Source organism: Urocampus carinirostris, chromosome 3, assembly GCF_059441175.1.
Source record: "Urocampus carinirostris isolate Australia breed hairy pipefish chromosome 3, RoL_Ucar_1.0, whole genome shotgun sequence".
Classification (NCBI taxonomy): Eukaryota; Metazoa; Chordata; class Actinopteri; order Syngnathiformes; family Syngnathidae; genus Urocampus; species Urocampus carinirostris.
In genome coordinates, this window is record NC_142351.1 from 46,944,284 (window position 1) to 46,967,624 (window position 23,341).

At 39.1% G+C, this 23,341-nt stretch overlaps 1 protein-coding gene across 3 annotated transcripts in view; it reads left to right on the top strand.

Moving 5' to 3' along the window:
• LOC148369866 (forkhead box protein J3-like) overlaps positions 1-23,341 on the top strand; it is a 153,455-nt gene that overhangs the window by 112,352 nt on the left and 17,762 nt on the right. The window contains exons 6-9 of one of the 3 annotated variants that reach the window (XM_088332094.1): positions 2,886-3,023; positions 9,076-9,283; positions 17,257-17,469; positions 20,932-21,033. In XM_088332094.1, the coding sequence (XP_088188220.1) occupies positions 2,886-3,023; positions 9,076-9,283; positions 17,257-17,469; positions 20,932-21,033 (661 nt within the window). The remainder of the gene's footprint in view (positions 1-2,885; positions 3,024-9,075; positions 9,284-17,256; positions 17,470-20,931; positions 21,034-23,341) is intronic. The other 2 variants (XM_088332096.1, XM_088332097.1) reach the window with 2 other exon arrangements.

Here is a 23,341-nt window from a genome sequence, read left to right on the forward strand (position 1 = left end):
TAAAATAATGATAAAATAAAAGAAATAGAATGTGTCATAATAGTCTATAATAATAGTTTGCAATAGTCTTTGACCTGTGCAGCCCTTTGAGACTCCTGTGATAAAGGGCTATACAAATAAACATGACTTGACTCGACTGACTTGAATACATAAATACCCAATATAACGTCTTGATATTCAGTCTGTCGCTGAAGCTGCTCTTCCGTTTGGAGATGATGCTGCGTAGTGGATGTGATGAATTGTCCATGATTGACCGCAGCTTTTTCAGTGCCCGTCTCTCAGCTACAGTTGTCTGGCTGTCCAGCTCTGTGCCCACACTAAGCTGCCTATTCACATTATTTTTAAGGGCATGCTTGTTGTCACCTTATCCAATAGCTTGGAGTATGTTTCTTCAATTAGTATTTGCATTTTGACGTTTTAAAATACAATCAATTAGCCTAGTTGAAGTTAATCCATATCAGTCAAGGCTCTGTTCCTTGTAGCCCTCAGCAAATTCTTTGTTGAAAACCCCAATTCACTGTACAAGTTGACCCTTCCTGTGTCCCATAAACAAAATAGACAGTAAACGGATAATATTCTATTTATATGCTAAACTAAAAATGATGTCACAAATTACTTAACTGTACATCCACACTGTGTGACAAGGTCATTACCTAAACTTCCTGACTGGGTGGCGCACTGGAACGGACTTTGATATACTGGTAGTCTCACCCAGAGGCTTTGTTCCTCATTTGTCTGAACAATTACATGGGGCCCAAAAGCACCACTGATGCTCTGTTGCATAACTGTGAGAATACTCAGCAGAAATTGTGATTCAAAAACATCTTGAGGCATTGCATTTAAAAGCTTTTTGATGAAGCTAGGTAAAGTAGAAGAGGAAACCATAGGGTTAATAGCGGTATTCACAGTAGCACACAAGGGGGCGATATAGTTCCTTCATTTCTGCCTTCTCTGATTAAGGCGCCTGTTTCATTTTAATTTTTTCTTAATTCAAACAAGCAAAATGGCCCAGCGATGCAAGGACAATAGAAGATTGGATTCAGCTGCTTGGAGAAGTAAGTGGTCAGAAGCTGCAGTACCTAATTTGGCCGTAAGAGGATGTGAAAGACCTCATGAAAGCAGACCACACAAAAGCAAATGTTAATGGGTTTTGTTGGTTTATATTAGGGCTGCCTTGACATGAAACCCTGCTAGAAACATAAAGTAGAACTGTGTAAACGTGCACAAATCAGTTCAGCTGTTGTAGAGCCTATAAGTCACGCACACGCACACAAATACGTAGTTTGGATAGATTAGACTAGATTTATTTTTTTGTTTATTAAAATAAACAATTTACTGTTCAGAATGATAACTTTTAGAAAACCTGTATCCTTTTGCAATTTTTTGTAAATGTTCTGTTTACTTAAAAGCTGAATTTTTTGCAGCTTTGTGTAAAATTTGCTGATGTTCAAAATGGCATCTTGCTGTCCTTTGTTCATTGCAATGTAAAGCGCAATTTTGTGACTTAATATACTTCAACAATTGGCTACTTTTTTCTCTATTAGCGTCTTACATTACCTGTGTGCAGGATAATAGCTAAATGGTGGTTATCCATGTTTACTTTCATTTATATGTATTGAAATGAGTATTTACAACTGTAGTTCATATTCTGTATATAGTCTGTTGAGGAACGACTATTTCTCTTTCAGCATGTTTGTCTAATTGAATTTAATTGAATTGTCTTTATTGTCATTGACATCAACGTTGAGAAACATTGTATGCAAAGTGATTAGACATGGCACTCCAGGGTATACGTGTAATAAAGACAAATAAAAGACGTTCAAGATCAATGGGAAAAAATAATGACTAGGTAGTGCTTCTGGACTGGTCAAAGTTATAAGATTAGTGCAATAAAAGAATAGTGCATTGTAACTCTTAGCAGCATCAAATTCCCAAATATGTCACAAGATATGCGTTTTCATGGTTTTGCGCCCTTGTTTAGGGTGGTGAACGCCCTGGGGAAGAAATTGTCTCGGAGCCTGTAGTGCCTATCAGAGGGAAACGGGTCATATAGATAGATGGTGGCTGTGGTATTCTTTTTTTTTAATGTTGATGTCTTTGCAATATCCCCCAGACTGGGCAGGGAGCAGCCACCAATTTTCTGGGCTTTGTTGATTACTCTCCGTATGCTTTTTCAATCCGCTGCCGTGCTCCCGGCAATGCGAGTTTGTGAGAAGAGAGATCATCAAAATAAAGGCTGGAGATAATGAGCAGATACCTCAAAGGTTTGATGGACAGAATATTATTCGTACGAATGACTCGCATAGTCACTTACCATCGTAATTATACTAAAAGGGCTGTACATAAGCTGAAACTTAATTCAGGGTTTGTACGAGTGCTAGAAATCCTTGAAAATGCTCGAATTTTATTGTTGTTTTTAAGGATTGAAAAGTACTTGTTCGGATCCACAAATATATTCAAGATTTTCTCAAGATCTAAAAAGCATGTCTTGATAAATGCACACGCAAGATTTTAAAATTGCCTCTGCAAATCGCAGATATATTTGTTTTAATGGTACTGGAGATACTGGAAAATTGGCTTGGTAAGTCCGGATGAAGGGCTTGAGTTTGGCCATGAAAAAAGTTTACGATCCACAAAAATGAAACTTAAAATAAAGTAAAACTCAGGTAAAGACAGTGGAAATTTCCACCATACAGGTTCAGTAGAGATACTGATATAACAATGAATTTAAAAAAACATGACTAAATATGGGAAGTGACAAACCTCAAAATTCCAAGATCAATGGCCGCATTTTGTAAGGTTTAAGTAGCAGGCAAAAGGAAACCTATATTTTTTATACATTGTATTTTACATGCATTGACAGCCCTGTGTTTGTGTGCATACAGGTAGCATTGTACAGCCCGGAAACTGATGAGTGTGATAGTCCTGGCAGCCTGAGCAACAGCCTCTCAGAGAAGAGCATGACGACATCTATCAACATGAACTCTACTGTGAGCAGTGGCAGCATGCACAGCTACACACCAGTAGGACATTATTATTCTCTCTTAAAAGATTGTTATCCATTCTTAGTTTTGATTTGCGCAATCTCTGCACTACAAGGTGCGCCCCAAAAAAAAGGAGGGTAAAAATTGGAAATGTAAACTGGTGGTGTATCATATTTGTGCAATTACTGATCAGTCAATTCCATTACAATGGTGGCAACGGCGATCAAACCTGTACAGTGGCGGTAAAAGCGCGAAATCCTAACCACCTGGCCTTGAGGCACATACATTATGTAGGATAAGGCAATAGGTCTTATCTTGTTATCGCACTATTTTCAGTCTCCTAACAGATACACATGTTGGAGAAATGTGAAAAAAAAGTGATTAAAAATCGGTGTAAAACGTTTCACTTTTTCTTAACTACAACTAAGCATATTAAGTGACAAATGTTGAATAGCGGCACGGCGGATGAGTGGTTAGCGCGTCAGCCCTACGGTGAAAAGGTCCTGGGTTCATGTCCAGCTACTTGCTGTGCGTAGTTTGCATGTTCTCCCCAGTCCTGTGTGTGTGTTTCCTCCTGTCACTCTGGTTTCCTTCCACATTCCAAAAACATGCATGGCAGGTTGATTGGTGTTTCCAAATTGTCTTCAGGTATGAACAAGCGTGTGAATGGTTGTCTGTCTCTGTGGGACTGCCTGGCAAACCAGTTCAGGGTGTCCCCTGCCCACTGCTTAAGGATGCCTGATAATCCAGAAGATGGATGGATGTAGTTGAATATGTGCTCCCATGCATCTATCTATATCTTTCAAGAGTACAAGATAAATTCACACAATGCTTTTATCTTCATTGAGTTCAGATCGACCATAGTACTTCCCACAATGTCTTTTTCTTCATTCAGCTCAGAATCTTGTGCGTTTCGTATAGACTTTGCTATTCGGCGTTACATTTTCTTAGTTCAGTGGTCCTTAACCTTTCCTGCACCATGGACCGGTTTAATGTCTGACAATATTCTCAACAATGTGGCACCAGGGCTAAACATAGTGTGATGATGATATAAAACCTAATGTTTTTTGTGTCTGTATCCTTTGTAGTCTAATGCAATGTTCTGATCAGATGGGTCGGTACTTAAAAGTGGGTTGCAGTCCTTTGCTTTGGAAAAATATGCTAAAAGGAAATAACTCGGAATAAATCTTACCTCTTAAAAGTAGATGGCGATAATGCCTTGCTGTATCTCTTCTTTGTTCAGTCAATAGTCCTAGTTGTGTTTGAGAGGGCCCACACCACATTGTAATGTAATTAATTTCGGTTTTATTTCCTTTGATTGCCCATTATGACTCCTGAGATAATTAGTGATAAGGGGAAAGAAAAATGGAAAACATTGACAAGAGCAATTGATTTAAAAAAAAAAATGAATAAGAAATACAAAAATGGTGTACAAATGTCTGCCATTGAAGCGCTGCTTGAAGGTACAGTAAATGGTTTCAAATGTTGTATTTTTAACTTTTACTGGTAAATGAATCTTTATCACCTACATAATGAAAAAATTACAGTTGGTTATGTACAGATTTTATTATTAGTTTGAATCAAAATGGCGGCATCCCTGTTCCGCTGCGGCTACATCGGCTCGCTACAGTTTTTTACACTTCGGCCATAAGACCCAGTCTTCGACTCAGTTTTGACGGCGCACAAAGTCTGCTCGAACTGCAAATTAATATACGATCGCAGTTTTTTTTTGCTGGATATGCGATCATCCAGACATCAAGCGCTCAGTGCTACGACCACTCGGGAGTGTTTATTAGCCACGGACTGCTATGTCAACAAGGCCCAGCGGCCTACAAAGCAGCAAAGCAGAGTGGCAAGACAGCGGCGTGACCGGACGAGGAAGCGAGGTTGTCGGGCCGGGCTAACAGCTAGGCTAAACCCTTCAAAACGCCTCTCCCATCCATTTTCCTCTCCAACGTTCGCTCTCTGGACAATAAACTGGACCATTTAACAACTGGATGTGGCATCGAACCGCGAGATGACGAACTGCTGCGCTAAAATTCTGACGAAGACATGGTTAATCTTATCTATCCCGGCTGACGCTCAAGGAAACTGTGCGGGTCAGATGTATCGACATTTTGTTTTGTATACACGTGTACACGAATGACAAAGTAAATCTGAATCTGTATTTCTTTTGTTTAATGACTATGTTTAAGTTGTGTCGGCATCTTGAAATTTCTCTTTCTGCCGCCATCTCCTGGTCTCAGTCAGCTCATTGATGGAGTACTAATAATCTCTTATTTAAAAAAAATATATTTTGGGGTGTTACGGTCGGCGTTTGGACTGTATTCAAAATGGACCTTTTACCATTTTCAGGTTAAACTAAAAAACGGGAACGAGCATGAGATCACTCTTCACCCCTCCCCCTTCCCCCTTCCTTTCCATCTTCCTTATTTGTTGCGAGTCCCGGTGCAGCTTTGCTAAAATTGTGTGATAAAAGCAGATAGGAGTGGTGGAAAGAAATTACAATGGCTCTTTGAACTCAGTTCGTCATTGTTAACACTGACATTAATAGAGAAATCATACTACCTTTAAATTTTTAAAGACTCTTGAAACGACGCACTCCACCTTTAAAGATTCTGTGTTTGTTTTTACAATATAGTGGTACAGATTCTGTGGCCTAAAGTCAGGCACATTGGACAATGTGGTTAGATCTGTGAATATTTCAGGAGGGAAAAGGATTGGATCGGTAGCTAACTCTGCTGTCTTCAGTTTCTCTAAATCCCGCTCTTTGTGCTTTTCGATAAGGTTTACTCACTTCATCTGACAGCTGTACAATATTCGACTAGTCATTGCCATTGGTGTTGAATAGTATAGCTTTTTTGTTGTTGTTGTCTACTGTTTACCGGCCTCACCCATGGGAGTACGGGATGCTATGATTTATTGGCATCCGTCATGGCGTCTGCACTTTTGTCATGTGGTTATGTTCCTGTGTGTGCACAGGGTCTAAATGCGAGTATAAAATAAAGTTGTTTTGGTTTTTCTGGTCTTTTTTTTTTTTTTTTTTTTTTTTTTTTAAGAAAGGTGAATATACTCTACTATATTTGCTTTAAACTGCACATTTTTTTTTAAACTGAATTTGATAAGTGGATTTTGGTCGGGATATATAATACTTCGGTCCTCAAGTCTGACCAGTTAAGAACTACTGGTCAAACTACTGGATTGGATCCAACACTCCCCGCCGCATCTTGCGTTTGATTTTAAATGCAACCATTTTTTCTTTATTGTGATCAGTGATATATTTCCACTGATCAATCAATGCACAAATATGGTACTCATTTATTTTTAGTGCAACTCTAACCCTTACTATAGTTTTAATTCTATGCGCCATATATATGACAAACATATATTACTAGACACATTTTTAGAGGTGCGTCTTAAAATCCAGTGCGCCTTACAGTGTTGAAAATACAGTACTTTCTGTTAATTCAGTTGAAGAGTACATACATCTATTTATTGGCGTAGCACGCCTTTGAGCTGTCAGCTCACCTCTCTCGCATGTATGCAAAGGGTCAGTTTGATTTCTTATATCAAACTAACCTCTCATTTTACAAGGCCATATTCTGTTTTCCAATACGTTTCCACTTGTTGCAAAGCAAAACCATCATTCGCATCCCATCTGAGGGGGTTAGCCAGGCATCTTTGCGTGTCGTAGGTGATCGCCTGCCGGCTGACTCTGATTACTGATGGCAGAGAACCCACCCTTAACGGCCTGCTTGTTGGAAAGTGGACCATTTTGGCTAAGAATGCATCATGATAAGTGGGCTTCTGAATTGAAAAGGGATAAAAGCAAAGTGCTTTAGTGGATTGCCTGACAGCTGGCTTGACGATAGTAAGTCAGCAGAAAGACAGTTTGCGTGTAATTGAAGAATAAAATGGTGTTTGAATTGCCTCCATTAATCATAAATCGGTTGCCAAGCACTAAAAACGCAGTTTTTTGTCCAATTCAAGCAATGTGTTCTGTAATGACACAAATGATAATCAAGTAAGAACACTGTTTATCCAAAACACACACACTTATGACCCCTGGCAGACCGGTTACTGAAGTTGATAGTTCCCAAGAATTCTGGACTGTAAGCCGCGCGAGACCATAAATGCATAATCAGGTAGCCAAAACCAAGTTGACCTTTATGTCGTGTTTGTTTTGAAACTTTTGTAACAATGCGGCTAAATTATATATAATGACTCTAGTACTTTTCTGTGCAAGAGAAGACAACTGTGATTTTAGGTACAGAAGAAAGGAACATCTGTTTTCACAGACAATATTTGCATGCAGGCAATATTCAGGTTTCTGGACCAATCCTACTGAGCCATTTACATGAACCATTTACACGACTGGTGGAAGGAATTAACCTTGCGTATATTTCATATTGTGTTTACAAGTGGGACTTGTACATTGCATGGCAGAATACAGACTTACATGATGTACTGTATGCTTATATATAAAAGTCGTAGTTTCGCTATAGTGACAGAAAATGAAGTGAAAACGCATCACCAAAAGCAATGTACATACATCAGGTGTGTTGGGCAGTGTTTATTATGCCTCCCCTATTGCGTTAGCAACTAACAAGAAAAAAATGGTGAAAGAAAAAATTGATTTTGGGCATAAGGCATCGGATAAACCAAATGTGTTTTTGTGAAAAATGATTTTATTTTTAAGAGGAGAACCTCAACTGTCTTAATCGATTAATCTGAAACCAGACGAATTGAATATCCTGCCTTACATGGCCTTACAAAATTGGAATCTCGACAATATTTTGATCTTAAACTGAACTTTGCTTGCATGAAAATGTGGTCACTGAAGAAGAAAGAAAAATTGTAGTTTTTAGGGCTCTCGAAACACAGCGTAGCTCAACAGGCAAATGCATGTCAGTGAGTTTAGATATGATTTAATTGATAAGTGACTCCCGAGTAAACGTCACAGGAAAAGACAACCAGTAGAATATGAGCTATATAAAGGAAAATCCAGTTCACGAGCAGTATCAGCTGGAGACTGTGTGGTCTAGATCTCTAACCGCTCGTGCATGGTCACCGCCATCCGCTCGGTCCAGTTTGCGAGTCCTCCCACCAATAAGGACCTGAAGCCTTGCTTATACGTGTATTATACCTGTATTCCGCAGCATGTTTGTTTTGATCACATCCCTTTCTTTGCATTTTATTGCATATCCTTTTTTTGTACTTTGACCTTCACCACGGGTTCCAGAAACTGCAATAATTTTCGAAGGAAGTTATATTCCTGTTGCAAAAAAAAAAAACAGCGAAGAGGAGGACGAACCAAAGAAGCTGGTGTCTACAAAGGACATTAGAGTGATGCTGGCTAAGTGGGAGGAAGTTGCTGCTTTTGTTGAAAAAAAAAGAAAAAAAACCAGAAAAGGTGATAACAGGTCTTGCAACAGCTCTCTAATGACACTTGCCTTCTACATTTCTGTAACATTTTGTATGGGAAGCAGCGACAAATCTCTTTGGACAAGTTTCTTTTATAAAGACCTGTAGAAGGTGATAGTTTCTATCTAAAAGAGCAAAAGAAAGTGATGAATGAAAATGGAAACTGGCACAAAAAGAAAAAAAAGTTGCGTGTTCACGTTCATTTAAAGTTGAAGGAACTTTTAAGTGTACAATAAATGCTTCCATAAGATCAAAAGTCGTGGGCCATCACTCCTCCCGCAACGACCCCCACCTTACTCCTGCACCTATGTTACGCCGACATCCTCCGTGGTAGGTTATTATAATAAACTGGCATTATATTTTATTAATATCTTATTTATCTTATTGTATTTTTTAATTTTAATTACTCTTCAAATGTGTTTTTAGTGATTAGGAAGATGTGCTTTATATAGCTATTTAGGCTTCACTTTGATTATTTTGGGAGGTCGGGAACAAGACAATCAGTTTTAAATCATTTCATGTCGGAAAAATGTGCTTGTACATGAGCAATTTGAGCTAAGAGCAGGACCCTGGAACTGATTAAACTCACAAAGAGGTATCACCTATTTGTGCAACAGCTATGGATAAAATATGGTTGGTGTGTCATCCCTTCTTGTACCTCCCACAGGTTACCAGTCACACAGAGCCTTCGGCCCAGTCCTTGAGTCTTCAGCCACCCAGCCAACCCACGCGACACCCTCCTCTTCAACCGCAGTACGCTCTGCCTGTGCCGGAAACACGGGACAAGCACGTCTGCTTCCCGGACTTCGAGGACCTGAGCTCGTCCTTTCGAAGTCTTTACAAGTGCGTCTTTGAGCAGTCCTTCTCACCTCAAGGTGAGTGGCAGCAACGGTCGTACATTTCATTCGCTCGTGTTTGCCTGTCGGACGTCCGCGGTTCAACTTGTTCGGAGAAAATGAAAAGAAGGCGGCAGAAAAAAAAAGGAAATGTACGTCAGGCACCCTGCACGTAATTAACTGTCAAGCTTAAGCTCTTGAAATTGATGTGCAACTTTAATATTGCTTTCACAGCACGAGAAGCGTTGCTGCATTAACCTCCCAGCACACACTCGCCCTGCCTCTATTGTATTTTAATAAACAAACAATCTGCTGTTCCGCATATCTGCATTTTACGGCCCGCTCAGTGAAACGAGCAAAGGCAATTAAGAGCCAGGAATTCATTGGAAGGCTAGAAAAAGACAAACACATCTGCAGCCTTGATATAAGCTAATTAGATAGCTTCTAAAGTTTGTGAAGCATCTTGCTAATTGCTTCCTGAAGCTCTCAGGTCAGCCGGCCTCCTCCCACCTGGGCCTTCTCTGCATTCTGCCACCCTCAGATCAACTTCCCCTCTCGCTCCTTACGTTTTCTCCAGAGGCGTGAAACTGAGGTGCTCTCTGCTTGGTTTAACAAGATGTCTCTTTCTATTTTGGGTCAGAGATGCTACAGCATTGATAAAGATGATAAATTATAAATATATTGACGAAGTACGAAACATGCCGAAAGGTTTAGCGATTTTTCTCCCAAAGAACTCACTAATTAAAAAAACTAAATATAAAAATCAGTTTCCATTTCTTTGCTTTTTTTTAAAAACGAAGTACTTTTACATAGCTACTTTTCAAATTCAACTGCTATTCTATTGCATCTGCAGCTAACGTCATTCCTCTTATTGTGAAGGGCAGCTGCTATGTGTTATTTTGCTCTTTAATTCGAATAAGAATTGTCCTTCTTGTCATTGATAACAACGGAGTGAACACTGTCTTTATTTAAGGTTTATTGTTCTATATTCTTTATCAATTATCCATTATCCGTTATCGGTCAAATCATAATGCGCTACAAAGCCAAGGGGCCAAGACACTTGGCTGGTTTGAACAAATTTATTGACACTAATAACAGAAAACAATCATGACAATCTCAACAGCAATTAAGCACATTCACAATATTATATTCCAATATGACGTTTTTAACAGCAAACACAATGTGAGGTTTGAACAACCCTTCTCGAAAATCTTATTAGCAATCAAGCATATTCACAATTTCATGATATAACATCTTTGTTAGTGTCAATAGATCTGTCCAGGCCAAAGTCGATTGTCCTCGGTCTGAACAAATCCACCGACACCAACAGCAGCAAAACTAACACTCAACAGCCATCAAGCATATTCACAATTTTTTATATCTGACAATATGACGTGACGATATGACGTTTTAACATTTTTTCCTGACATTTTCAACATCAATTAAACAATTTCAGAGTTATTTTCTTTTAACAGTAGTTAACCAGCGTGTAAAAGGCAATACTATTGTGCAAGGGCATAGCTCTGTCATCCCACCCTCCCAAGCAGCATTCTTCCAGTTCTCTGTGTGGGTCCTCTCCCTTCTGTGTGGGTCCTCTCCCTTCTGGGTTCCACAACCCAGGCCGTTGCTGCCGGGACTCCTACAGTGTAGCTCCGGTTCCCCCCTGCGGGTGGGTGCAGACGAGTCTTCTTTATGGCTGCGTCCTAGGCCCGCCGCTCGCAGATTGTATGGTATCTGCAGCCATTTGGAGCACAGCCACGGGGGGGATCTGCCTGCACCTCCATACCAGCAGGTTTCTGGAGGTCCAGATGGCGTCCTTGATGGCGGCGAGAGTGAGCCAGTCCCTGGCAAAGTCGTTCCGAGACCTCCTCGACCGACTCACCCCGTAAAGCACGTACTGTGCATCAGGGTCCTCCCCTGCTGGCAAGTCCGGGAACTTTCCTAGTTGGTCGGCCATTGTCCACAAGACCTCGGCAGCGCTGCACTCACAAAAAAGGTGCCTCACCGACTCCTGGGCGCCACAGCCAGGTCGAGGGCACGTCGAAGTCGCTGACATTCCTCGGTGGTGCATTACGGCTCTGACTGCGAGAACTTCATGAGCCACCATCCATGACAAGTCTCGTAGTCTGTTTGGGAGGGCAGGATGATTCACTTTGCTCCAAACCGTTGTAGGTTCGCCAAACGCAAGCCCCCACACAGGGCTTACTGTTGCTCGCTCTTGCACAATAGCAATAAGGGCCCTGTGGTTTTGTAAAGTTTGACATTCTTGTGTTTTCAAATCAAACTTCTTTAAAAAATCGAATAAAGAGATGTGTTGGTGGCAAGTTAAATGAAACTGGAATCAAACGATTGTTTGATACAAGCTTTAGCTTCCGCAAATATGAGCCCATCCAAAACCGGGTCATCACTTGACTTTTCGGGTTGTTGGGTGGGCCCACAGCGTTTTGGAAGTGGAGAGAGACACATTTGCTTCCCAGGAAAAGCTAGAGGTCAGGCACTCCTTTCCCCCCTTTTTCCTTTTTCTTTTTCATTGTATCTCTTTTTATCCTTTCCCACTTTTAGCCCCAGACAAAGCGAAAGATGGCTCAGTCCAGTTGTAACAGCACGTTTCTTTTGGGCATAAAAACTAAACTGATTGACAAAAGCATTGGGAGGATGATCGCTTTAATGATTAGGACCTTCCCCTCTATGGTCAGTTTTCTTAGTGACCAAAAAACAAGTCTTTGCTTAACTTTCCTTGTCACGTCATCCCAGTTGGTCTCGCCTCCTCCATCCGCATTGAATTTTATCCCTAGGATTTTCTGGTCTGTCTTTAACACCGTCAGCGGGAGTCCTGCCTTTTCTGTCTCTTTCCAGATTCCATAAAACTTCACTTGTGATTTTTCTCTCTTTAGCCTTGACCCAGACGCCCTCCCAAACAGGTCAGTCAAGTCAAGGGCTCTTCCAACAGATGCGCGGTCAGTACATAAAATATTAAAATCATCCATGTACAAAACACACTTGGTTTTTGGTTTGAACAAATTTATTGACACTAATAACAGAAAACAATCATGACAATCTCAACAGCAATTAAGCACATTCACAATATTATATTCCAATATGACGTTTTTAACAGCAAACACAAAGTGAGGTTTGAACAACCCTTCTCGAAAATCTTATTAGCAATCAAGCATATTCACAATTTCATTACATAACATCTTTGTTAGTGTCAATAGATCCGTCCAGGCCAAAGTCGATTGTCCTCGGTCTGAACAAATCCACCGACACCAACAGCAGCAAAACAAACACTACAATCTCAACAGCCATCAAGCATATTCACAATTTTTTTTTATATCTGACAATGATGTTAGTTTGAAAAATTTTTTTGGTTTGAACAAATTTATTGACACTAAAAAACAGAAAACAATCATGACAATCTCAACAGCAATTAAGCACATTCACAATATTATATTTCAATATGACGTTTTTAACAGCAAACACAAAGTGAGGTTTGAACAAACCTTCTCGAAAATCTTATTAGGAATCAGGCATAATTTGTCCCCCACTTCTGCATAGATAGTATACAATTATAGAATCACGGTTGGCATCATAAATGTAAAATGATGCAGACTTGTAAAGTCCGGGTCCCGTTGAAAGTAATCCAAGGAAACAAAATGTATATTTCCAAAGTTAAGGCTGGGAAAAATATATATCCACTATTTTCCGCTGCGACAACAGACAGATCTACCGGTAACTCAGCTTTACCGAAATTCCCATCAGCCCGCATGTGCTCCGCCCCTTCTTTTTGATTCGTCCGTAGAACACATAACAGAATAAATCTCTAAAATAAATACATTACAAAAATATACAGTTGCAAATACAAATTATACATGGTTACACATATTTACGAAGTAAGACAGTACACCGAGAGAGTTTTCAAAGCTTTAATAATAATAACTTTCATCCCAAAACCATGCCTTTGAAAGGTACCAACACGCTAGTAGGATCGCGCTCACATTGTATCAAACGTGCGTGTTAAAAAAAAAAAAGCATCCTGTAATTGTGAAAATTCACTGAAGTTCGTCCTCAACTTCCTTATCATAACTACCGCGATCAAGGCGTCCTCCTCATTATTGGAAAGTACCTTAACTTTACGGGTAATGTATGCTCAAACATAGATGTTGCAGTCTTTCTTGGCGCCCATATTCTACTGGACTTAATCTTACCTTTTATGCTCTAGCCAGCGCCACGAAAAATTCCATAAATAGGCCGCTTCACTGAATAAGCCGCTGGGCTGAACATTTGGGAAAAAAAGTAGCAGCTTATAGTCTGGAATTTATGGTACTTAGATGCAACTTCATGTGTATCATTTTTAGCGAATAAAGATTTGGTGGACAACTCCGTGAATGCTAGTGCTCACATGGCTAGCTGCTAATGATAGTGGAAGCATGGGTGAAGCTAAGCTCTGATTATGGTGTCTCTGTCTCTTGCGGCTAATGTTAGCGGCCACGTTGGTGAAGATAGCTGCAAAGTTCAGCGCCCGCCTCTGCAGCGCTTGTAGCTGATACAGCTAGCAGCCCTGTCACAACAAATGTACGCTAGATCCAGGCTGGAAACTGACCCCAAATCGAAACTTTATTGCCTAGCCACACCTGTGGCCGTGCTTAGCTAGCATGAGTAAACAACAAGGGTAGCTTAATACATATAATGGTTAGTGGGCAAATTGCCCTTAACCATGCATTCAAATTCAGCCTAAAAATAGAACTTATTGCCTAGGTTTTGTGTCTATTTGGAACAATTTGGTAGTACTAATCCAATTTTTTCTTTTTACATCTAGTACTCAAATTTAAGTAAAGGTTTGAGAGTGAAATGAAAGACGACACTGGAATAGTTTGATTGCCACATTGTTCTAAAACAGATGTGCGAGTTCCTTTGGAGTCAACCGGACATTCTGTTATCACCACGGGTCTGAGCGTTCACACAAAGTCGGTGAGCAATGCTTGAAACAACAGTGAGCAACGGCAATCCCAAGTGTGGCAACTAAATCATTATCAAACATGTCCAAAACTTAAGATCAACTAACATTTTGCTGAGTTTCCGGCAATGCAAAATTATTTTTCTCTTTTGAATGAATTGACTCATGTACTATCGCAAAGCTTGTACGGCCTACAAACGTCGTTTGTTCTTACAATTCTTTCACAAGATATCCATTTCTTTTTATTTTCTGATATATTTTGTCGCATAATATTAACATTTTTGGGGGCTTATTTAGTCTGTTGTAAGATACAGAACTGTACTTAATCACATTTTTTAGTGGAAGTACAATGTCTCACTTGATATAATTGGAAATTATTTGAATGCAACACAAACTTTTTCTTCTTTTTTCCGTGTTTTTTTTTCGACTTTTTTTTAAAATTCCTTTAAAAAAAATCTCATTGTGTTTATTTTTTCCGAGCTGTTACTTTTTTTCTTTTTGTTCTCTATTTACTTTTTTCCTACACTTCTTTCTTTTCTTTTTTTCTGGCTTTTTTCTAAATTTTTCCTTCTTTTTTTTTCTCTTCCTTTTGTTTCTTTTTTTCTCAGCTTTTCACTACTTTTTCATTTTGGTATTCTTTCCTTTTTTGTTCTATTCCCCCACTTCCTTTAAGTCATTTTGTGCATAATTTTACATAATATTTGGTCATGTTGGGATTAAAGAAGCAAAAACAACCTGAAGAGCCGTTTAGGACCCGAAATAGCCGGTTCCTTTTAGTGAGCCGAGCCGAAGAAGCCGATTCTCAACGAACTCTACTAACTTTACTCAACTTCATTCTACTTCGACTCGACTTCAAAATACCGCATTTACACAACGTCAGAGGAACCCGTGTATTTTTACCTTCTTGCACTGTAACTTTGACTTAAGTCGCTTCTTAATTATTAATTTTGAGCACTCATTTTTGTGCGCTGGCTAGATTTGTGCGAGCAGTGCGCAATTGCGCACGCGCGCAGCTTAGAGGGAACACTGGTTATCACCTATTTTTCTTGTTGATGATGTCTGTGTAATGTCTGTTGATGCCCTTGCTATGTCTATTGACTCCAGGAAAGCTTTTCAGAACGTCAAAGGATACATGTTCCGCTGGGCGGTTTTTGAAATTCTGGATTTTAGATCGACCATACTACCCTTTACCCGCCCAATCTCGTCTTGTCACACTCTTGACCTGACATCTAAAAAAAAAACCAGTATCCTCTTCTTTCACTTTAGCGGCTTTTGACGAGGTCTTAGCGCTAAGATTCCAAAGGGTGCCTTCACTCGCCTGTGTCGATGGGTCGGGTTACATGCGTGTGCTGAGTGAAACTCGACAAATGTTTGACAATTTTTAAGAAGAATCACCAAACATCATGAACCGCTTTTTTCTCCGTTGTGGATATTTTGTACATTGAGTCTTTGATTTACCGCATTATCCAAACTACTAGGCGCATCCCTAAAAGACAGTCTTTTGTCATATTTTTATAATACATAAGTCGCCCTGAACTGTAAGAGCATGAAATTGAGACTGCAGCAAGAGCTTCTGTGTATACGAGTACATTTTAATGCAATGCATCGAAATGTGCCGGTGAATCAAACTGCTAGACATTATATGCCGTGGGAATCAAACCTGAGTAGTGGCAGAAGGGCGCTGACACTTCACCACTAGACCACCAGTGGTACAAGCTATACACGAAATGGCTTTAGATCTTATTCCTTTATCACACTATTTTTACTCTCGGTGCCACAACACTTATTTGCATGGTGCATTCTTATCGGTGACAGTCTGTCCAATCCTTCACCTGTGCGTCAATAACCTCTTTGTTTAATATGATATAATTTAACAAATAATGCTGACACAACAAAAACCGTCTTACTCCATTTACATTTTTTTTCTAGTTTTAAGGATATTTTTTCTTGTTTCTAGATTGGTCTTATTTCGACAAGACAAATATTCTTAGAATTAGCAAAAATAGATTCTCTATCTAAATGTAGAATTGTTCTACCAAGACAAGAAAGGAATTAAATTTCAATTTCATTTTTTCATTTGAAAAACTAGTACTTAGAATTAACCCCCCCAAATTGTGTATCATGGTATTTCATTTTGTTTATTTTAAAGGGACAGTGTGTAATGTTTAGTGCCTTTTAATGGTACAAAAAAACTTTCATTCAGTAAAAAAAACGAATTGAATACTAAACTAAAATACATGAATTATCATACCAATGGTTTGTCAAAAAATAAGTAAGGTAACAATAATCATAGGTCGAGAAATTTGTATCTTTTTTACATAGTAGAATCCATAGTAGTCCGCCATGTTTGTCTGGGACCTTTCTTCCTGCTGTGGCATTGGTTTTCATCTGCATTGGACAACAGTTCCATCTCGTGGTCAAATCCTACACACTAGGGCTTTACGTTAAATGTTTTTTTTTTGAAAAACAGTAAGAAATGTGATTAATTAAGAAAAAAACTCAAAAAAGTAAAATTTTGTTATTACTTGATAAAATGAGAAAAACAATATACTGTTGAATTAGCTAATGTCTACTTTTAACAGAACAGGAATGTACTATTGCTAAACATTGACAATAACCTGTTTCTCAAAACACTCGAGACATGTGCAATTATTTGAAATAACATGAGCCTAAACTAAAAGGAATTGTCATGCTTGTCCAGAATCTTTCTGCTGATATGTGTACCCTCAAAACCAAAAACATTGTGAAAGGTTGAGCTAAGAAACTAAGAAAAATGGTGCTGTTTGGACTACGTAGTTTGCTGTCTTCCTTGTGCTTTTCTAGCACTCATTTTTGGTTTTCCTACACAATACACTGGCATCTATTTAAATAATACAGAATGATACAATAATACATATTGGCCCTTTAAAATTCTTAGTTGGAAAAATTTGTCAGGAAAACAGATAGCATGCCACTGATAGTCTTTAAAAGCGAGTCGTGGTTGCCAGTTTTTCATCAGTCAAACACAAGATTCTGACGTGTTTTCTGGTGATCATTCTGTCTTTGGTGTTCCTGACAGCTTTGATGGTTATGCCCGGGGAATCGAACCATTCGACACAGACCGCCTGCTCTTATCAGCACTCGCCCAGTATGGGGAACGGCAACACGGCAAGCGGCGGACACCACCATCAACACAACCATTGCCACGTCGCTCAGCATCACTTGTCCCCTCACGGCCAGCACCCGTCGCTCTCCCACAGAAGCCACAGTGGACAAAGCTGCCCCAACATAGGTGATCCCCACGATGTCGGTCGTTCTCTCTCACTGTCTAGTAATGTTGTTTCAATTGGCTCGGAAAGTGCACCAAGAAATACACATAATAATATTTAGCTGAGTGCATTTGCCTCAGATGTGGATGCCGCGGTATGAATCACTTTACATCACTATTGCCTTTTCATTTCGCGTTTCTGAATATATTTAATCGCATCACATCCGCAAAAACTTGTTAAGCCTGGTGGACCTGGACAAATACTGAACATGGGAGCAGACCGTTAACAGCCATGTAGAATGATTTAAAAGGGACAGTGTGCATTATTTGACCATCCAATATTTCTGTATGGTGTCGTGCAGTTATTGCCGAACCTGAGAGCTACTTTTTGGCTAGTGATTAGCATGAAGGGCTACCAGTTTGAAATGCATTTCTGAAATATCAACTTATATTATGTTGTCAAAATGTAAGCATTATTGTATTAACAAGTTGTATCTGGTGCCTGTATAGACTACGTTTCAGGACCCCTGATGTAGTGCAATCCAAGACAAGTGTTAAAAAGCACCAGGAAGAATACAAATTACAGAGACTCAAAATGACCAAAACACACAATTGCGCTTCTCTTTTTTTTTTTTGCCCAACCTTTTAGGGGGTTTTGGGTACCCACACCATCAAAATGGCTGACAATGATTTCTGCCCTTTAGGTGAGGTTCATATTATGTAAAATAAATTCTTTCTCAAATGACAATTATGTTTAGAAAATGCATGTTCATATGACAGTTTATGTATTTTTGTTTAGTGTTTAAATAAATATTTTTGATGAATGAAGGGGTTTTTAACCACTAAGACGCCAAATCTTACACATTGTCCCTTTAACTATTTCAGTGCCATAACATACTATATTGTTTGTAATAATGGAATGTTCAATATAAAAAGGATTTAAAATAAAAACGAGAGACATCTTAGATCCGCAGGTTCGAGAGCGTTCTCCGTTTGGCCCCCGGTGCTGTGCAATGCTCTTCCCCCTGAGATTCGATCTGCAACCTCAGTGGAACTGTTTAAATCTAGGCTTAAATCACACTTATATTCTATAGCTTATGAGTGACCTATATTTCATGTTGACGATATCTGTGTATTGTTATTGTCATTGCAACATCGTTGCACCCTGGTCATCCTGGAAGGGGGATTACCTAATGTCATTAGGTTTCTTCATTTCCTCATTTTGACGTTTTTGAACTTTTCCTTGCCCTCATGTAGGTTTTAGATGAGAAGATGTTGTAATAATAGTTTGTAGTTTGCAATAGTCTGTGCATCCCTTTGAGACTTTGAGGCTATACAAATAAACATGACTTGACTCTTTTTAATAAAAACTGCCTCGAGGCTCCCTCTGCCAGACCATAGTGGGACTACTTCAATGACACAACAAAATTCAATGCACTCTTATTTGCATTGATTTAACGTGCTTAGTGGCTCATAAATCGTGCAACACAAAAATCAATAATGAAATTAATTCCCAAGGCTTTTAATAATCTATTTTAATCGATTTGATCAATTTGTTGAAGCCCTCAATCGTTTGCTAGTGTACCCTGACAATTTTAGCGCTCCCAGTGACCAAATATATCCGGATTAAAGCAGAAATGGGCAAGACAAGATTGGCCTAACGAAAAAGAAATATAATCTAAGAAAAAAAAATCCCCATGCAAAAATCGTTGTTCGCCTACACAATTTGAAATTATCCAAAAAACGTATAAAATACTGGGAAAATGCATATGTTGCTGGTTGTAAGTTTTACATGTTTTTTGTGTGTTCATCGCTTTCACATTTGTGGCCTTTTCCCTTCTACATCTCACCAATGTTCGTATGAGCAGGACACGCCTGAGCCAAACCTTCACCAACGTATTTCCATCTCAAATGGATTTTGTATTCCGTGCACGCGTATAGATGCCTCCTTTTGCAATTCTTTCCACTAAGCTGAAGATGAATGTGAGCCATCTTTGCTATAAGGCCTGAGTATCTATTGTTTTGTTTGTGGCAGTAGAAAGCGGCATCACCTCTTTATTTGGCACAAAGGCACAGAGCTGTGACTGGAATCATTCTGTATGGAGGAGGGCCGCCTTGTGGTCAGTTCAGGGACTGGTGGCAGAACCTCTTAAAACGCCTTGCCCATCATATATCTGAGTTACTAGGATGTTTTTTTCTTTAACAGCAGTGTCTGTCGATACTAAATTTGGTACACTCTTCACCTATTTGCGCGAAATACAGATTCATCCAATGTAAGATGATGCACAGACGCCATCTTACCAGTGTGAGTCCAGCAAAAATTTGCCCTAGCAGGCTAGACTCTTGCAACGGATGCAAATAGTCAACGGCCAATTACATAAGTACTGTATGTTTTGGTCTAATCCCAAACGTAATGACTTTTGGTCTTCAATTTTTCAAATCTCAAGTAAAGTCGTTTGCTTCCCAATAAACCCAGACCCACTCATTGCCCTTTTTGAAATATCACCGCGCCAATTTAAATCATTACGAACTATCATTTCCTTTTCTACCCTACTCGCGAAGAGACTCATTCTCCTAAAATGAGCACACAAAAAAACCTACAGGAAATATTCTAAAATGTGAAGCTTGAAAAATTTACATTGACCCTTAAAGATTCCCTTCAGATCTTCCGAAGGGCCTGGCAACATTTTTTTATCATACATAGACACCTTACAGTTTAATATAGATGCAAATTAGCCCTGAGCTGATCTCCCACCCCATTATATTTATTTTCTTATTATTTTATTTTCCTAATGCTTATCAATATTAGATTAATTGTCACTGTTAATTATCACTGTTATTATTAACTACTGATTTTCTTTTTCTTTTTACCATACCTCTATCCACCCTTTTTGTATTTTATTCTTTTACAAATTTATTAACAAATATGTGTCTGTACGATGTCACCAGTCACTGAAATGCACCATGCCACATATCATTGGAAAGCTTAAACTCTTAGGATTCAAGATATTTCAAAATATACTCATCATACAAACATCACGATTAGTCTGATACGAGATACCCGGAAACCATATACCAGCGTAACTCATTACGTCCCCTGATACCGATTTTTCATCACGTTCTGTTTTCTCCTTTTTGTTCTCTGGTCCCGTCACTAAAATTAGTGTGATAATGAGATGACACCTAATCCTTTTTATGTGCAAGCTATGTCCCTAGTGGTCTAATGGTTGGGATTCTCTGCTCTTTCTGTCGCGAGGCGGATTTGAGCTCTGTTGCCACCAATGGTATGCAATCATGGTCAGCTAAGTTTTCCGACTGATGAATAATAGCGCAAAAACGATAATTTATTGATACGTGGATTACGAGGCACAGGTTCAAACTTCTGGCCAATTTGCAGTTTTTAGGTGCGGGTTCTAGTTCGGAAAATAAGGTGTAACGGTATATATAATTTTTAAAATGCTTTCTTTTTATCTGCCATTACTCCAGGGATGACTTCGGATTGGTACCCAAACCTGGACTGGCTAAAGGAAAGCTGCCGCGTGGCAACCAGCTACAATTGGGCGGACGTGGACCTCTCCCCATATCAAGGTGAACACACTCACACAAACAGGAAAAGGAGGATCAAAGGGCAAACTAGCAAAACTGCTCTTTTTTCCTCTCCAATGAGCCACCGATAAGTTTTTCTTAAATGCTTTAATTAGACAATTGACACATTGTTGAGGGTTTGTAAATTGTTTATCAAAAATGTGACTAAAATATTGTTTTTTCATCTGAAAAATATAGCCAGAGTCTACCCATTTCTCTCAGGAAAGCACAGAGTTGCTGATGCATGCGTTTATATCCTCTCGTTTGGATTGCTGTAATGCCCTACTCGCCAGTCTACCCAAGAAGAATATTGGCAGCTAGCAGCTCCTGCCAAATTTGGCTGCACGTATATATATATATATATATATATGTATGTGTATATATGTATGTATGTGTATATATGTATGTATGTGTATATATGTATGTATGTGTATATATGTATGTATGTGTATATATGTATGTATGTGTATATATGTATGTATTTATATATATATGTATATGTGTATATATGTATGTATGTGTATATATGTATGTATTTATATATATATGTATATGTGTATATATGTATGTATTTATATATATATGTATATGTGTATATATGTATGTATGTGTATATATATATATATATGTATATGTGTATATATGTATGTATTTATATATATATGTATATGTGTATATATGTATGTATGTGTATATATATGTATATGTGTATATATGTATGTATTTATATATATATGTATATGTGTATATATGTATGTATTTATATATATATATATATGTGTATATATGTATGTATATATATATATATATATATATATGTCAAGTCGAGTCATTTTTATTTGTATAGCCCTTAATCACAATTAGTCTCTAATGGCTTCACAAGTTATTACATATAAGATTAGGTTACTCGTATGCTATAGAGTAGAAGTGAGTTTTAAGCCTAGATTTAAACATTTCCACCGAGGTTTCAGATCGGATCTCAGGGGGAAGAGCATTCCACAACACCGGTGCCCGGATGGAGAACGCTCTCGAACCAGCGGAACACTTCTTGGCTCTTGGGATCACCAGGAGACCGGCGCTCTCGGAACGAAGGCTTCGGGCCGGGACATAGGGGGAGATCAGATCTGAAAGATATGAGGGGGAAAGTCCATGTATGATTTTGTATAGTAGTAGGAGAACCTTAAAATCGCATCTTAGGCTAACAGGGAGCCAATGCAGGTTAGCCAAGATTGGGGTGATGTAATCGTACTTTTTTGTCCTCGTTAAAAGCCTCGCTGCAGCATTTTGTACCAGCTGAAGACTCTTGAGTCTGGTCATCGGAAGACCGGAAAGTAGTGCATTACAGTAGTCGAGACGGGAGGTAACAAACGCATGAATTATGATTTCCGCATCCGACTGAGAAAGTATAGGACGAATTTTAGCAATGTTACGGAGATGGAAGAAAGCGGTTCTAGTAATTTTCTTCACATGTGTTTGAAAGGACAGATCAGGGTCAAAAATGACACCTAAATTTTTAAGTGAGTCACTCTGTGTGATGTGGCAATTGTCCAAGTTCACTGCGGTTTTAGAGAATAAGTCACGGGACTTAGAAGGACCAATAACTAACATTTCAGTCTTTTCAGGGTTAAGACGCAGGAAATTGAGTGACATCCACTCTTTTATCTCAGTGAGGCAGGCCTCCAAAGTTCCACAGTTTAGTGTGGCAGATTCCTCCATCGGGAGATAGAGTTGAGTGTCATCTGCGTAGCAATGGAAACTGATATTATACTTACGAATAATATCACCTAGTGGAAGCATATACATGCTGAAGAGAAGGGGGCCAAGCACTGAACCCTGCAGAACACCACAAGTAACACTAAATGGCTCAGATGTCAATTCGCCATATTTAACGCAGTGTGTCCTATCTGAGAGGTAGGATCTGAACCATAATAGGACGCTTCCTGAGAGACCAATCCATTTTTCCAACCGTTCTAGCAAGATAATATGGTCCACTGTGTCAAATGCAGCACTAAGGTCCAGCAGCAGCAAAAGTGATGATGCGCCCGAGTCCATTGCCCGTAGGAGATCATTGGTTACCTTAATCAGAGCTGTCTCAGTAGAGTGGTTAGCCCTGAATCCTGATTGCATTGATTCAAAGAGATTGTTCTCGGACATGAAATCATTCAGCTGCTGTGACACTACTTTTTCAAGTATTTTAGAAAGAAACGGTAGGTTTGACACAGGTCTATAATTACATAAGTTTTCTGGATCTAGGTTGGGTCGTTTCAGTGTGGGTTTAATGACAGCGGACTTAAAAGCAGCTGGAACTACA